Source organism: Podarcis filfolensis (assembly GCF_964270895.1).
Source record: "Podarcis filfolensis genome assembly, chromosome: 1".
Taxonomy (NCBI): domain Eukaryota; kingdom Metazoa; phylum Chordata; class Lepidosauria; order Squamata; family Lacertidae; genus Podarcis; species Podarcis filfolensis.
Window position 1 is genome coordinate 93,872,037 of NC_139604.1, and position 16,251 is coordinate 93,888,287.

The window sequence follows — 16,251 nt, forward strand, 5'->3', positions numbered from 1 at the left end:
CTCTCCCCCACCTGCTCTTCCCATATTAAACATTGATGCCGGAGCGGAACGTGATAGTGGTGGCATTTCTTTACCGATGCAGCGAGTGGAGGAAGGGCAGAGAAGGAGGGTTGATGCTGAGGGTGGGGGAGACGTGATCGGTCGGCGAGCCTGCTTTGGAGGGGAAGCAACAGAGAGGAAGCGGGGAGTAACATCTGGCAGGCAGAAGCAGGGCTGAGAGTGGGGTCAGAAGCAGGCCTTGTGCTGAGGCAGGTCATTGTATATGCACTTTCAGCCTCAACAGTGGAACGAGGAGGGTGTAACATTACACACTTCTCTTAAAGCCTACCCAGGTAGCAAGCTTTGCAAGGCACCGGCAGCCTATTCAGCAGCAAGGGTGTTTTCGGAGATGGCGCAAACCTCATCCAGCAGGCACACGCTATTTCAGATCATCTTGGTCAGGTTCAGAGGCCGAGACTGCCAGATTTGGTTCGCTGCTTCTGTAGAAGGTAACTGAAGATGGGCAAAGACCCTACAAGAGCCGATAAGCTGCGCCTGCATCTTTGCTCAGGTATCAACAGTATCCAATGAGCGTCTGAAATCAGAAGCAGCAATGGGCTGAAGCGAGAGAAGCGTTTCAAAATGTACTCATCTATACACTGGTGACCATTAATATTAATTAATATTGCTGCAAAACTCAGAAGACAAACGGACCAACAGGTTCTGTTTGCTTCCCATCATGATCTCGAACCAACTATGAAGCACTTAAATGGATGCACACCTATACAGGGTCGCACAGGTCTATAGCATCAGTAATCTCTCCAAGGCTCAAAACACCAACCTAATGTAATAACTGTGAGATAGGCTATGCGGAGAAATTAATTTGGTCAAGACTACCCTTGTGGGCATAAAAGACTTTGTTCTTCCAGTTGCTATAGGAATAAATTATTGATCCACAAATCCACAGGACTTTACACGTGAAATTAATTATTTGCATACAACTGAAACCTCTGCTTTATAATCTGTATCAAATTGTTTTTAAGTAATCCCTTTTCTCGGTCTTTGACAAAACAGTGGCATCTAGTGGCTGGTCCCAGAGTTTTTACTCTTACTTCAGCTTAGCATTTTTAGAACAAGATGGGGGTGGGATTAGAGAAACCTAGTTGTTCTGGATAAACGCAAAATGAGTGGCAGATTACCCCCATTGTCCAGACCGGACACGCCAGTGCCGAGGACCTTCTGGCAGTTCCCTCGCTGCAAAAAGTGAAGTTACAGGGAACCAGGCAGAGGGCCTTCTCAGTAGTGGCGCCTGCCCTGTGGAACACCCTCCCAGCAGATGTCAAGGCAATAAGCAACTATTTTACTTTTAAAAGACAACTGAAGGTGGCCCTGTTTAGGGAAGTTTTTAATGTTTGATGCTGTATTGTTTTTAATATTTGCTTGGAAACCCAGCCAGATGGGCGGGGTATAAATAATAAATTATTATTATATTATTATTATTATTTATGAATTCTTGTACTAGACAGGTTTCAACAATTACATGATATACAATTAGAATTTCATATATTTCCAATTATTGTTTAGCTGGCTTAACAGCAATATGGCTTTTAAAAAAAAAAAAACTTTTAACAACTGCGTAACAAAATTTGCTTTGGGGAGCGAGGTTTCTTTGCTGGTCGCCCAAATGACACAGATGTTACAGAAAAGGATAGCACCTGTCAGTGGTCCAAACACTCTATCAAGAAACAATAAATCCAGAGAGAAAGGCATCTGGTTGGCCACTGTAAGAAGTGGGTGCTGGACTTGATGGGCCCTTGGCCTGATCCAGCATGGTTCTTCTGTATATTTTTGGGTGTTTATATATCAGTCTTACAATAATATCAGCTGACATGATTACTGTAAGTACCATTTGTACTGTATCATCTTTCATTTTCTTCCTTTTGCTGTTCTTGAGGAAAGGCTATAGCTGTGGAAATGGGTTATGGTTTAATGGCACAGCATCTGCTTTGCATGTCGAAGGTTTCAGGTTCAATCTCTGGAAAGATTTCAGGTTCAATCTACGGCACCTCCAGGTAGGACTTGGACTGTCTGAAACCCTGAAGAGCTGCTGCCAGCCAGAGCAAGCAGTGCTGATCTGGGTGGACCCATGGTCTGACTCAGTGTTAAGGCAGCTTCTACGTACTGATTCACAACATCAAAATACAAAATCATAGCTAGATTTCAAAAAGCCCAACTAAAATTAGTGTGTGTTTTAGTGACACAACCTTGTAGCTTATGCCCTGACCAAAAAAACCAAAAGGCCAAGGGAAGCCACACACCAGGATGTTTACTCCCAGTATCTCATGGTGACAATCTAGGCTCTCAGCACATCTAGATGGCAATGCATCCCCAATAACTGTTTATTCTGATGCAGCTTTAAAGAGCAGGTTTTTGTGGAGAAAGCTCCAGAGCTTTAAAAGGGTGTGTGTGTGAATGGACACACAGCTTTAAGGCACAGACCTATGTCTGTAAAGAGTGGGGCAAAATGTAAGTGTGCATTGCACATAATTGCACAAGTCTGACTCAAATAGAAATTGGATTTGGCATGTTGAAGGCTACCACTGACCTCAAGAAGAAATCCATCTTTAATATTGATAATGAACATGGTGAGCAGGAAATGCTAAACATCATTGTACACAGTTCTAGAAAGCTTATAATAACATTCGAGTTTCCCCATGAACAATTCCTGTTTCTGTGTCGCATATTACTTTTAGTGTCCATGTAGTAAATAATATTTTTAATTGAAACTAATGAGACACTCAGGTGCTCCACAGCCTCATCACACCAGAAGCAGGCGGCCACATGCATATTCCAAGCATCCAACAAAAACCTCAAAAGCCAGCTGAACATTTCAGAAAAGTTTAATGTGCATTTAAAAAATAACAACTGAGGCACATCCTTAGAAGCAGCTTCACCATAGAAACTCTCTAGTTCAGACATAACCTTGCTCGTTATTAAAGGTAATTCATAACCAGAACGAAGAGCGAGTGGATCAGTCACAGCCTGGACCCATTCATGCTGTTTGGTTGCGTCTATTAAGGTTTAACTCTGCCCAAAAGAAAGGCGGCAACTGCAGGTGAGGAAATGGAGGTGCCACTGAGACAATCGGCTAGATTATCTGCTAAGCCTGCCCCCACCCACCTAAACCAGAGTCAAAGCCCCCAAAAGCAGCACCTAAGAAAAAGGAGCAAATGATGAGAGGGGACTGAAAGGTAGCCAAAGGGAAGAAAGGAGCAAAGGAAAAAGATGAATCTAAGCAAGAAGATGATGCTGAAGTGTCTGACGACAAGCCAAATTCTGAGCAACAAATTTAGCCCCCTTCATTTCCATCATTTGGTATCCGTACCTCCATTCTGTATTGGTAAGAGAGGAATGTTTTTCTCAACTCTTTTATAAATGCAGGTTTTCTTAGCATGAATTTAATTATGGAACATCTTCATGTCAGTTACTTGTATCTTAAACCAACGGGAAAATAAACAAAATCATTGTTTTGTGATTGTCACAGTTTGTATGGTACCTGGAAAGAATGAGTGGTGGCTTCCTATTGACTTCTGTCACTATATAATCCCTTTTGTTTCGTAGGTCATACAAGACTTCAAATTTTCACCCTTCTTATGTGCTGAATGGTTTCTTAAAGTAGGGCGGTCTAAAAATGATTATGATAATAACGCCACAAAATAATTGCGTCAGACATTCCGATGGCTCTGTGGGTTGCTTTTATAAAGAAGCTGGGATATTTTCAGGAAAAATCATAAGGAGCTAGAAACCTTGTATCCCAAATGTAGTTCTTTTTTGCCACATTTTACAGAATAATAAAGAATGTAAAAAAAAAGGGAGGGGGAGACTAGAACCAAGAAAAAATATAGTTCTAGTTACATACTACCTTTGACATGATTTAAACTTTGAGTCCCTTAGCTGGCTTTCCTTGTGACCTAAAGTCTATTTCATATCATTCATTTGCCTTTAAAGAGGGAAGGAGGAAAGATAACTTTCACCTTACATCCAACAGTTGTTCCAACCACACCATTTTTCTATGGTCATTTAAGGATGTGAATCCTGAATTGCTGTGCTCCAGCTTCAGGATGGATTTGCTGTTGGCGACATGCGAGTTTCCAATTCTATGTTTTAATATCAGTCCACAAAAATGTGCAGCTAATAGTGTACAGCTGTTAAGACCAGGAATGGCCAGGTGCTGCTCTAATTAGGGGCAGTGTGAACATTCAAATGAGAGAGTGTAAAAAATAAAAAGGCAACAAAACTAGCATGGAACATCTTGGATCTGCACAAATGCTATCAAGTCAGAGTGCCATAATTTTTTTCTGCATACTGTGAACAAAATGAAGAAATCTTACAGAATGTTAACAATTTGCAGCTACCTGACAGAAGCTTTCAGAAAACTAAGGGGAAAAAGAACAACACCTCAAAAGAGAAAAATAAAAATGTAGCATTTTACATGGAATTGCTTTGCCTAAAAGTGAAGCTTTTATGCCATATTACAGGAATAGGCAAACTCGGCCCTCCAGATGTTTTAGGACTACAATTCCCATCATCCCTGACCACTGGTTAGCTAGAGATGATGGGAGTTGTAGTTCCAAAACATCTTGAGGGCCGAGTTTGCCTATGCTTGGCATATTAATACAATGGACGTGTGTCCGGAACAGGACTTCATGCACATTTTCTCCTTTTATATTTCTGACACAGAACACGATCTCAGTCTCACGACCAAGAAAAACAGCAGGAGATGCTCCACATTTGAAAACAATACAAGTGTATCCCCACCACGGCCCAATTCTTTATAGAAATATGGGCGTAATCCAGATATGGTAACACAAGCGGTAATGTTTGGTTACCTCTCAGCAAGAAAAACATCCATTTAGAATTCATATTAAGGATGTCTCTGAAGAAGCCTTGTGTAGGCAGCCGTTAAGAGTGCTTTGTAGAGCTTCAATATAATTGCCTTAGTAGCAATGACCATTACTGACACCCCACTTTGCCCCACTAACTTACAGCTTGTGAGACTCGCGTAATACTTTTTCAAATCCCCAGGGAGCCCACATGCCTAAGGTGCCTGGTGTTTAGCTGCCAAGTCTCATGCTCTCTCTGCAGGCGGTTTCATGCTCCAGTGCAGGCAGAAACATGTCGGCCTTACAGCCAGCTCTGCATCTCCTCTTCATACCTCTGTGGATCAATGAAAGGCTTGTCAATGGACCGGATCATCAGCTCTCCACAATACACACATTCAGCTGCCACAATATCATCAATGTCAGCTTTCATCTGCTCACGGCTTAACTGTCCCTTTCCTTGGCTAGAAGTATCGGTGTCCTTAGGCCGGTGGTGGGATTTGGAGGGCTGGCTTGTGGCCGAGAGCTTCTTTTGAAGGTCTTCCAGTTTAGCCTGCTTGTAGGCAGGCAAGTTTGGATAAACTGCCTGCAGAAGGCAATCATAGTGGAACATGTGCCCACAGAGGAAGAGGTAGAAGGGGCGGTTCAGGAGCGGGAAGTCACATGCCGCACATTTCTCCTGGGGTTCCACAGAGCCATATTTGTTCCTCATTTCCTGAATGTCTTCTCGGATCCTTTTGGCACTCTGCGTGGCTTCCTCCATCTCCGTCTTCAACTCCTCTATGTGCTTGTTGTAGGCCTCTAGAGAGTTGCAGATGGCTTCCTTGAAGTGATCGATGGTGACAAAGTCTGGAAAGAATGGCAGGACATCTTCAATCTTCAGCAGGTTGCAGCTGGAAAGGCAGGCCATGGCCTTCTTGACATCCTTCTCTTCCTGGACGACATGTCGCGCAATCTTCAGCCAAAGCTTCTTCCTCAGCTCCTCATCGTCTTCAGGGAGGTCTGCACAGGACTTTGCCATATCTACATCCACCTGGGAAGAACAAAGCAAAAAGGAAGGAAAGAAAGATAAGGAACTAGTCACCATTTACCCCTCGCTCCTGTCACTAAAAACACAGTTGGTAAAGGAAAGACACTGGTAAGAGGAACCAGACATAGTTACATAAAAATAAAGGTAACAAGAGGAAGATGATGTGTCTCGTCTCCCCCAATCAAATCTTGATGTTGTTTTCGGTTGCTGCTTTCAATGGTCAGGGATCATTTTGAAAACTCATCTATCCATAGATGAAACAAGACAGAAAAATTCAAAAGGAGTTGCATTTCCCCATGGGACACACTTTTTGCTCTTAATCAACATGGCTGGGGAAACCCAACCAGATGGGCAGGGTATAAATAATATTAAAGTTATTATTATTATTATTATTATTATTATTATTATTATTATTATTATTATTATTAACATAGAGAGAATTAACAACGTAGAAGACCATTTGGATGCTCTCCTTACAAAACGGAGGTTACTGGATGCTTTCATTAATTGCCCACGAGAACAAAAAAGAGTCATATGGCGCCTTAAAGAGGAACATGTTGAAGAATTCACATTTTAAATGCTTGTCTGAAAGACAGTGAAGACAGGGGTGGTTCCTGCTGAGCCTCTACTGGCAGGGAGTTTCACAGGGCAGGACCTGCCATGCTAAGGGCTCAGTCCCTATTAAAGGCTGACTGAACCTTAGGGGCATGGGGAACCACAAGAAGTGCCCCCCCATATACACATGGCCAGGAGAGGCAATTCTAAGCAGTGAAGTCAGAGGGAAACAAAATGGAAGAAGTACAAACAGTGGGTTATATCAAACTCATGTCTCTCCACGGATGAAAGGCTTGGAGTCTTCCACCAGTGGAACACAGATCAAGGTGATCTTTGGCGATTTTGCCCTCCCTGTTACATTACTTCCTGTGCTATTCCAAAGGGTCTCCCAACCCTCTGGAGCAGATTGGAAGTGATGCAGGGCGGAGGGGGAATTTCCAAAGATGGCTTCACTCCCTGTTCCATGGACAGAAGTCTCTACTGGGTCTAAGAGCCTTCCAACAGCAGATGGATGCCAAGTGTACACAGCCCAGCAGCAATTACGTGACGGTGACATAGAAGAGCTAAATGAAACGTTGTTGTCTAGAAACAGAATCTCTCAAAATGCCAGGTGTTGGGACAGAAAACCATACGCTTCTTGTGACTTTCCCCCCAAACAACTGCTAGCTGCTGCTGAAAAGCACACCCAACCAAGCCAGCAATGCAATTATTCCATTGGACAACGCTGTACTAACAGACCCTTGCTTTCCAGACAACGAATACGACAACAGTGTTTCCCAGGTCTTCTGTCTACACCAAAACTTCCACAATCCTTTCAAGCCTTGAAACAAATCTAATGTGTTTTCAAGTGCATAAACGAACGGGGTCATTGTTCCCCTACCTGCAAAGCGAGATCCACAGCTTCCTCGTACATCTCCATAACTTTGTACACATGGACACAAGCCCGGTGGTGGCCGTGTTCTGCACAGAGCCGAAGTGCGTACTTCAGGTCATAGTGGATGTTGTCGGCGTAGGTTCCAGCGCGTTCCAGATAGGACAACAGCGAGTCAGGGCGACACAGAGCGTAGAGGGACAAGAGGTAATTGTGAATGGCCTGCTGAGTTTCCTTCAGTTCACTCACACAGAACTCCATGTATCGAATGGCTTCGTTGATCTGCTCGGTGCTCCCACTCTGGCTGTAGTTGACAAGGGCAGGGATGAGGTTCTTGGCATCCAGCTTCTTCCCCATTTCGATCCAAGCATCCACCAGCTTCTTGGGGATGTGCTGGATCAAGACTGGAGAAAACTTGTAGAATAGCACGTCGTCCCTGATTTTGGACAGGACTTCCAACGCTTCATTGTAATTCTCATGTTGGCAGTAATGGGCTATCACCCGTTCGTAGTCGTGCATTATGACGGCAAAGTACACCATGTGTTCTGTGTCCCCGTGGCTCGCCAGCAGCTCGTGAATGGTTGCTCGGTTGTTGAACAGGCAGTCTTTGTTTTTGGGGCTGCCCAAGAAGCTGCGGAACTTGTCCCGGGTCTTCTCGTAGAGGTCCCGTTTGGATGCGTCTGCTTCCAGGACTCCTAGGCGGTTTAAGTACAGCTCCGTCAGCCATGTGGTCAGCAGGGTTGTCTGAGTCTTTTCCGAAGGCTTCAAGCTAGCCAGTTTCTTAATCAGAAACTCCATCAGCGCCTCTTCCTGCTTGGCTTCGATAAATTTAAGCGCAATCTCCTCAAAGTAATTTTGAGTCAATGCGTAACACTTTGCACTATCCAGGTATCTCTTGTTCTGGAAGCAATATTCGGCCTCCTTGGCCAGCACGATATCCAAGCACTCGGGGCGGTCCTTGCAGTACTCTTTAGCCAGATCAAACTTGTTGATGTTCGTATACATCTTCCACACGTCACGGGACTCTCGCTGCACGTTGTATCGAAACACGGCCTTTTCTGTGTGGATCCAGATTTGCCCAAACGCGGGGTCTTTGATCATACGCTTCAGCGAGCCAAACTTTTCCAAGAACACATCCTGGAAGACAACTTGCCCATTCAGGGTACACACAGCCTTCACTCTGTCGGGAAACAGCAGCAGAAAATGAAACTGCGTGAGCACTATATTCATGGGCTTGTTGGCTACCGCGTCTACGTCAGATGGATATTCCCAGACCTGCTCATCGCTAAGAATAGAGTCGGGACGTCCGTAGTCCAGCGATCCGTACAGGACACCGTTGCCCATCATCCAAGCAAAAGCACTTGGGGTGGAGCGAAGCTTAGGAGTATAAAATGCAATTTCGCTGTAGCCAAGACTAGCTGGAAACTCGCGGAAGCCAGGCAGGTGATCTGCGGGCATGCTAAATATTGCTCCAAAGGCTTGCTGTTCAGATCCCTCTGGAATCTTGCCAACAAACTGGAAAAGCCTCTTACGAGTAGTGGCAATGATAAAGCACTTCCCATCAATTCCTCGTTCTATCTCGAGGCAGCAGACTGGGGCAGGTCCTGCCTCCTCTTCTAGGTTATAGATCTGGCGAAAATACTGGTCAGGGTTAGTGCCGAAGAGACTGCCTTCACTGACCGAGACCTCAGCCTCGTATATCTGGCCTTGAGATGTTCCCACCAAAATGGGGCCCGTGTTCATCTCCGAGCCAAGGAACTTGTTCCAGCCCACACTTTCAATCAAATGACCTTTCCAGCGTGACAGGATCCGCACCTTCTGAGCACTTCGGTTCAAATAGAGGCACTCACTGGTGTTCAGGGCAATGATAAGGTGAGAACCTATAGTAAAAAAGGGATACCGCGACAAAGATGAAAACAGAGGATCATAGCAAAATACCTCTCCTTAAACACTCTGATGCCTAAAGTTTTCAGAAGGTTCTAGAAATAGATTTGACAAGCACAAAATATTCAACTCCCCTCCTCCACATCATATTTGTCTTATCATTAAGTACCTAGCATAACACTATAACATTATCTGTCATACACATTTAGACATTAAAAATTAAAAATTAAAAATCCTGATTATTCTTCAGGAATCTCCTACTTGCCTTCATTGTTTCCATCCAAATGAGAAAACTCATAATCATGCATAAATGTGATTTAGAATTTGGCTTCTTTTGGTGTCAGTAGATGTCAAATTTGCTACAAATCTGAATATTTTTAAAACCCTTACTAAGATATAAACTAACACATTACTTTACCTTATTTCAGTTAACAGAAACACATTCTTCAACATTACTAGCTTCACTCAAAGATCAGTTTATCTTGAGAAGACAGAAAGCATACAAGCTGCAGTGCCCCTGTGATCAATCTTAAGATAACGACTTGTGTACATCCAAGTCTGAATATCATCACTGTGCTATGACCACATTTAATCGGCAAAAAGTGTACTGAAGGAATACCCTTACAGGATGGTCTGACCAAAAATATACTGTAGGTAAAAGAAAAAGAATAACAGAGGCTATTGCAAATGTGTGTTTTCACATGAATGTGCACTTTACAAAAAATTCCTTAAGGGAGAAAAATATATTTTGTTAATACTGTATATGGAGTGAACTAGGGATGGCTTTTCTAGAAAGAAACATTCATATTGCATGCAGAAAACAAACAAACCCCGTAACATAATGTTTGTGGCATTTACGGAAGATGCCAGAGCACTTTGCACCTCCTCTTATTGACTCACCTGTGTGGTCCAAAAAGAGCTTGTGAACTCTGGCTTCATCCTTTCGTCCAAGCTCTACCTGGTTAGGCTCATCTGCTTTCGCCAGGTCAAGCCTACATAAAAAGAGAAAGAAAGCAAATGGTTGAAAATCAGGGGGTGGGATTGTGTGGGACTAGCAGAAACTTTGCTGCTTCGCAGAATTATCATTCAGGCTGGGATTTGGGACTGGAACAGCCTCAGTTGCCCTGACTGATGTTCTGTTCCTGATGTCCCCATCTAGATGTTAATTATGCTGGATCTCTCAACAGCTTTTGATATCAACAACCATGGTATATTATGAGACTGCCTCTGTGAGATGGGAGCATTGTGCTGTTGTGGTTCTCTTCCTACCTACAGCATGAGTTCCAGAAGATGGCACTGGGCAACTTCTGATCTGCCCTGCTGCCATTACTCTGTGAGGTACTGCGGGGTTCTATGCTGTCCTCCATGCTATCTAACATCTATATGAAGTTGCTGGGAGAGGTCAGCAAATATTTGGGAGTTAGGTGTCTTCGGTATGCTGACAACACCCAGATATTTTTCTCCAAGTCACTTGAGTCAGGTGAAGGGGCTGCGCCACTGTCTGGTCAACATAATGGGCTCAATGAGGGCCAGTTAAATAAAACTGAATCCCAGTAAGTCACAGATTGTGTAAAGTAGTGGGTCCAGACCCTGAGGTTGTCATATGAGGCCCTTTGCCATGTGCCTCCGTGGTGACAAGAAAAAGGACCTTCACAGTTATGGACCCCATTTTGTGGAATGTGGAAAGTCCACCAAACACAGACATTGACATCATTTTGGCACTAGATAAAGACTCTCCTCTTCTCCCAGACATCTGACTGTTAACATCCTTAGGTTTTGCTTGACATTTAAAGGGATTTACTTTGTGCCAATTATGATACATGTATTCTCCTTGGGGTTGTGTGGGTCGCTATTAGAATTGTACTGACACAGTTGTGAGTTGACTTTATCTCTGCCTTCAATTCATGTATATTTTTATATTGTTTGTATTTTATGTTGGGATTTTTTTTTAGTAGAAAGCATCTAATAAATTGATTGATAATAGGAGGCAGGAATTCAGCATCATATTCTTTTTTCATCCTTCCCACACCCGATGAAATTTCAAACACGATAACAAAAGATTGCACATACCTAAAAATGATGTCTTTTCCAAGACTCATACACAGCTGGTTTGAAGAGACAACCAGGCTATTAATCTTTTCAGGGGGGTTGAAATCAATCCTCTGTTTGTTAAAAATTGGGGTCTCTTTTTCTAGGCGAGCATTCACATACCCTTAAAAAAGAAGGAAACAGTTAGGTTTTAAAAAATTGAAATCAAACTGCAGCATAATCCTGTGTATAAACCCTCAACTGCCATGCACTTACTAGACATGGAAAAGTGATCCAATTACATACACTGCATTTATTGAAAACAGTTAACTGTCCTTTGTGCCAAATAAAATAAAGAGAAACATTAATTTATTCCTGTTGAGGCATGTGCAGAGTGCCCATCCTCATGCCAGCAGAGAGTGCCAAAAGAACAGAGAAACACCAAAGAGCTCTAGGAAGAGTCAGTTGCTTTATATAAGCCATGAATAAACCAGAAAAGAATGACCAGCGCACAATAATGCAAGCAAGTTTGCAAAATGTATGCACTGCAAATAAAATTCAACATCATGCAAGGGGTACTTCTAGGACTACAGTGAAAATGTGATGCTCCCTTGATATTTTTACAGCTGGGTGCTGAATGTTATTTAAGAAATCTTGATATATTTATTGTATTGGCATGTGGTTGTTTGATATGTTATTATAATTGCTTTTTTTGATATGTTTTGAAATGGTTGCTTTGTTAATATGAAGTTGTTTTTGTAGTGTGTGTTTGAAATGCATCCATTTATTTGTTGTAAGGCACTTTGAGCATGGTTGGGATTTTTTTGCAAAGTGGCATACAAGTAAAATGAATGAATGAATAAAAAATGCATACAAAAGCAGACTGCATAGGTTAAACAAAGACTATTATAAGAATCTCAGTGTTAAAAGATATTAATCTGGAAATATTGAGAATAAAGATACAACTTGTTTCCAAGCAGACATGCACAGCATTGTGCTGTAACATTATAATCTCTCATTCAATCTACAGCTACCATACATAAAAGATGATGACTCAAAGTGGAAATGAACCTAATGTGCTTTCCAAAATATATATCCCTTTCCTTTTGGTTCACTTTCCATTTTAAAAGTGTTCCGTTAAATGCAGGAAGTTACAACACACACACACTAATGACAGCTGCAAACAATTTCACTAAACACACTTAACCACATTTGATAGAGCTTTCATCTCACTAGTTTCCGCAAACGTTAGTTGACAGCAAATTGCACTGGCCAGTCCAGAAAGATGCAGAATCGTCATTCATACAAATATTCAAGGATGTTATTTTACTACACACACAGCCTTCTGCTTGGGAAACTTAAAAATGTGTAGTTTCAAGAACTTTTGAAACCTTCCCAAGGTAAATATGTCTCTTTTCAAGATTAAGGAGAAAAGCATAGTTTTCCACTGAACTGGAAAATAGTGTGACATCCTCATAAAACAACACATACATGGAACCATTTTTTATCATACACAAACAGATAGTATCAGAGCTTTTGGACCACATCTGTCCTTCAAAGACACCCATTTTTCCTAGACTCACATTTATTGTAAGTCTGCAGAACACCAGAAAACCCTTTAAACAAGATCTGGTAACAAGATCTGCCCATATCACCTCAGGGTGGATGACAAAAAATGGGATGAGCAGTTGTGGGTCCCTTCCCAAGTTAATTAATATCAGATTCACTGGAGGCAAATGTGGGGGCAGAGAGCGGAGAACCCTGATGCCAAAAGAATTTATATAAGCGGCAATACAAGCCTGGGAAAATGTTCACAAGTAACATGTACTTGGAAGAACTGACACGGACTAAAGCAAATGTTCCAGATCATCCGGCTTCATTCTTTGCAACATTGACCTATGCTGTTCCACTTGTCTCAGTTCTTCCCAAAGAGTTCCTTTACTATATTCTGGGATGGGAAAGTTCCATTAGCACTGAACTGAAACACAGAACGGAACTATGGCAGCTGTCTTCCATATTTTGACCCTGCTTTAAGGTTACCCTCAAATCACAACCTGTGTTAAAATAGGATGGCATCTAGATAACCACAGATTCTGTTTGCTTTTCCTTCAAATGGGAGTGACACGAAAAATAAAAATTGTATGACAAAGTATAACAAGAGGTCAGCTGTGGGCTCCTTTTTTCAACTATCATTTCTGTTCTGTTGAGACTATCCGTAGCGTCTGAAGGACCATTTCCTTCCACACAGATCTACCTGTGGGTTGCAACCAGCACAGAAGACCCTGTTCTACATCATAGCACACAGTGACAAAAGACTGAATTTCTACTCCAGTAGCATCTTCTAGACTATGAAATTCCAGATATAAACATCTTCAAATGCCTTCGGACAGCAAGAGTAGGCCATTCATGGTACTGCTTACCACTTACTTCTGCTTCATTTTTGTGTGGTGGCACACAAACATGGTTATTTCAAAGTTCTAATCATGTTTTAGATTTGCTGTAAACCTCTCTGAGGCCCTACTCAGGTAGGAAAGTGGGATATAAACATTTTAAAGAGACAAATTGCCTCCATTGTGAACTGAGAAAGAAGCAGAAGCAGTGGGGTTTTGATCTGAGCGTAACAAACAGGAGGGAAGACAGGAAAACGTTTTGCCACACCGGCGAGGGATCCAGAAGAATTAGAATTCAGATCGCTCAACAGAGCCTATGGCTGCTTACTCGGGAAAGAGCGGCCTTAAAAGCGAAGGGCGTATGGGCGTATCCAGTATTTTTGTTGGGGGGCAGGCCTTTTGTTTGGGGGGAGGCAGAACCACAGTTTGCTATGCATTTTTATTTATTTATATTTATTTCTGAGGGGAAGGCAGCTGCCCCTCCCTGACCCCCCCCCTTGGCTACGCCCATGGAAGGGGGCATGGGGAGAATGTGTATTCAACTCCTAGCAGAGAGGAGGAGGCAGAAAGAGCCGAAATACACGCTGCTTGGAAGAAGAGACTCAAGTGCACTAATGAATGGATTCTGCTTCCCGTCCTCCTACCCGTGTGCGGGATGCCCAGGCTGGCGCGGTTCTGCTGCGAGGAAGCCGAGTGCGAAAGCGAGTCCACGTACTGGTCCAGAATGGAAGCCATGGCTGCTCCGGCAGGCGCCACGCCCAGCCTGCCCGGAAAGCTCTTCCAAGCCGCCGCCGCCGCCGCCGCAGCACCTCCTTGGCTCCGGTCCCCAGAGACCGCCAAGAGGCTCGGCTCGGCCCTCTCCTTCTCTCCCACCACCGCCTCCTCCTGCTCCGATCAGCTGACGAGACCCGCGAGCGCAGCCTGCGCTTCCTGTTTCCGGGTCGAAATCCCGACCATAGAGAAGGGAGCGCAGGCAAGAGAGTTCAGTGGGCAGCTTCTCCTGCGTCGCCCGACTCTCTAGGCACAGGAGGGGAGGGCTTAGGATAGTTGGGTGTTTTGTAGAAAGAGTAATAAATCCAGAAAAATATGAAATGTTCTCCCTATGCATGAGGGCCTGAGTTAGACGCGGAGTGTACGTTTAGCTTTACTACTGTTATTATTATTATCAATTAAATTTCTGTACTACCCTTCATCCGAGGATCACAGGGTAGTTTTGCAATATAAAAAACATAAAAAGGGCTGGCAAGAGGTTATTAAATCGCGGTAATGTGTTTCTAGGCGCACAAACTTGGACCTTTTTGCAATCGTTCGGTGGATTTTAAAAATGTATTTATTTAAACAATATATTATATCACTTACCTGCAATAGTCTCTTATGTGGTTTACAAAGATGCAGTACAAAAAATAAAAATCAGTTAAAGTGTGCAATCGAATTTGAAAAGTTCTGCAATACTGAACACACAGCACTTGGTTGATACAAGCTGTGCATCAGAGCCACAGGGATCGCTAACAGTGGCTCCCTGAAGACTTAAGTGATCAGGCATGAATACAAGGGATTGGATGTCCTTGAAGTATTCTGGAGCCAAATTGTTAAGTGCCTTATGAATGTATGCAAGAACCTTGAACTGGTAGCGTGTGGGCAGTCAGTGCAGACCCCTGAGCTCTGGAGTAATGTGCTGGTTATAGTCCGTCTGCAGTGTTTTCCATCAGCTGGAGACTCTGAATGAGGCCCAAGGGTAGCCCCACATAGAGCACATTGTCATAATTGAGTCTTGAGGTTACTAATGCATGGATCATGGGGATCGGATCACCTCTTTCATAGCTATTGTTGATGTACCAGATGTTGCTGGTAATATGCACTCCTAACCCCGAGACCACCTGAGTTTCCAGGGGAAAAGGTGGATCCAGGAGCACCCTCAGACTCCAAGCCTGTACTTGAGGGAGTGCACCCCACCCAGAACAGGGAGCTAGCCAATTTCCCGGACATAGGAGCTACCAACCTACAGTGCTTCCATCTTCCTAGGGTATTGGCGCTCATCCAGTCCACCATAAATGTCTACTCAGAGACAAGCCCTGCTGAGCTCAGCTGAACTTGTTTCAATCCTATATCCACTTAACTGGGACTAAGCTTTATTTAAATCAATTCACTGAAGTGAATTCATTTAATTTCTGGATACATGTGTAGGATTGTGTTGTTTACATTGCTAGAAGGAGCTAGGGAACATCCTTCTGGTTTCTTTTTAAAACTTTTTATCAAATTAGAAGGCCCAGTACTAAACTCCTTTTAAAAGCCTATTTGTAACATTATTTTTTTCCCATGGACAGAAATTAGCCGCTGGGGAAAGTCGGTACTTGAAAGCCCAGCTGGCTCCAGTGCTCCCAAGAGGGGCTTGAGAACAAGACAAGTAAGCTGGTACTAAGCGCCTGAGGGGAGAAAGAAGCAGCTCTCTTTCCACAGGGTGATTAAAATGCTTTATCTTCTTTCATACTGACAGAGCATAGTGTATAAACAGCTTTGTCTGTGGCACATCTGTAGCTGAATAATATGTTCAGTATCACTCTGAGCTGGACGAAGACATTTTGCTGCCTGAGACAGTGCAGCAGCTGCCCCACCCCTCCAGTTTTGACTCCTGAT

The 16,251-nt window shown here is 43.3% G+C and overlaps 1 protein-coding gene across 1 annotated transcript; it reads right to left on the reverse strand.

Moving 5' to 3' along the window:
- Positions 1-2,861: 2,861 nt before the first annotated feature.
- Positions 2,862-14,568, reverse strand: VPS18 (VPS18 core subunit of CORVET and HOPS complexes). The gene is made up of 5 exons (XM_083611801.1): positions 14,262-14,568; positions 11,270-11,411; positions 10,100-10,191; positions 7,325-9,195; positions 2,862-5,892 (listed from the first exon to the last, which is right to left on the reverse strand). Exons 1-5 carry the CDS (start codon positions 14,350-14,352, stop codon positions 5,164-5,166), a joined length of 2,925 nt encoding a protein of 974 aa, XP_083467927.1. The 5' UTR covers positions 14,353-14,568; the 3' UTR covers positions 2,862-5,163.
- Positions 14,569-16,251: the final 1,683 nt, after the last annotated feature.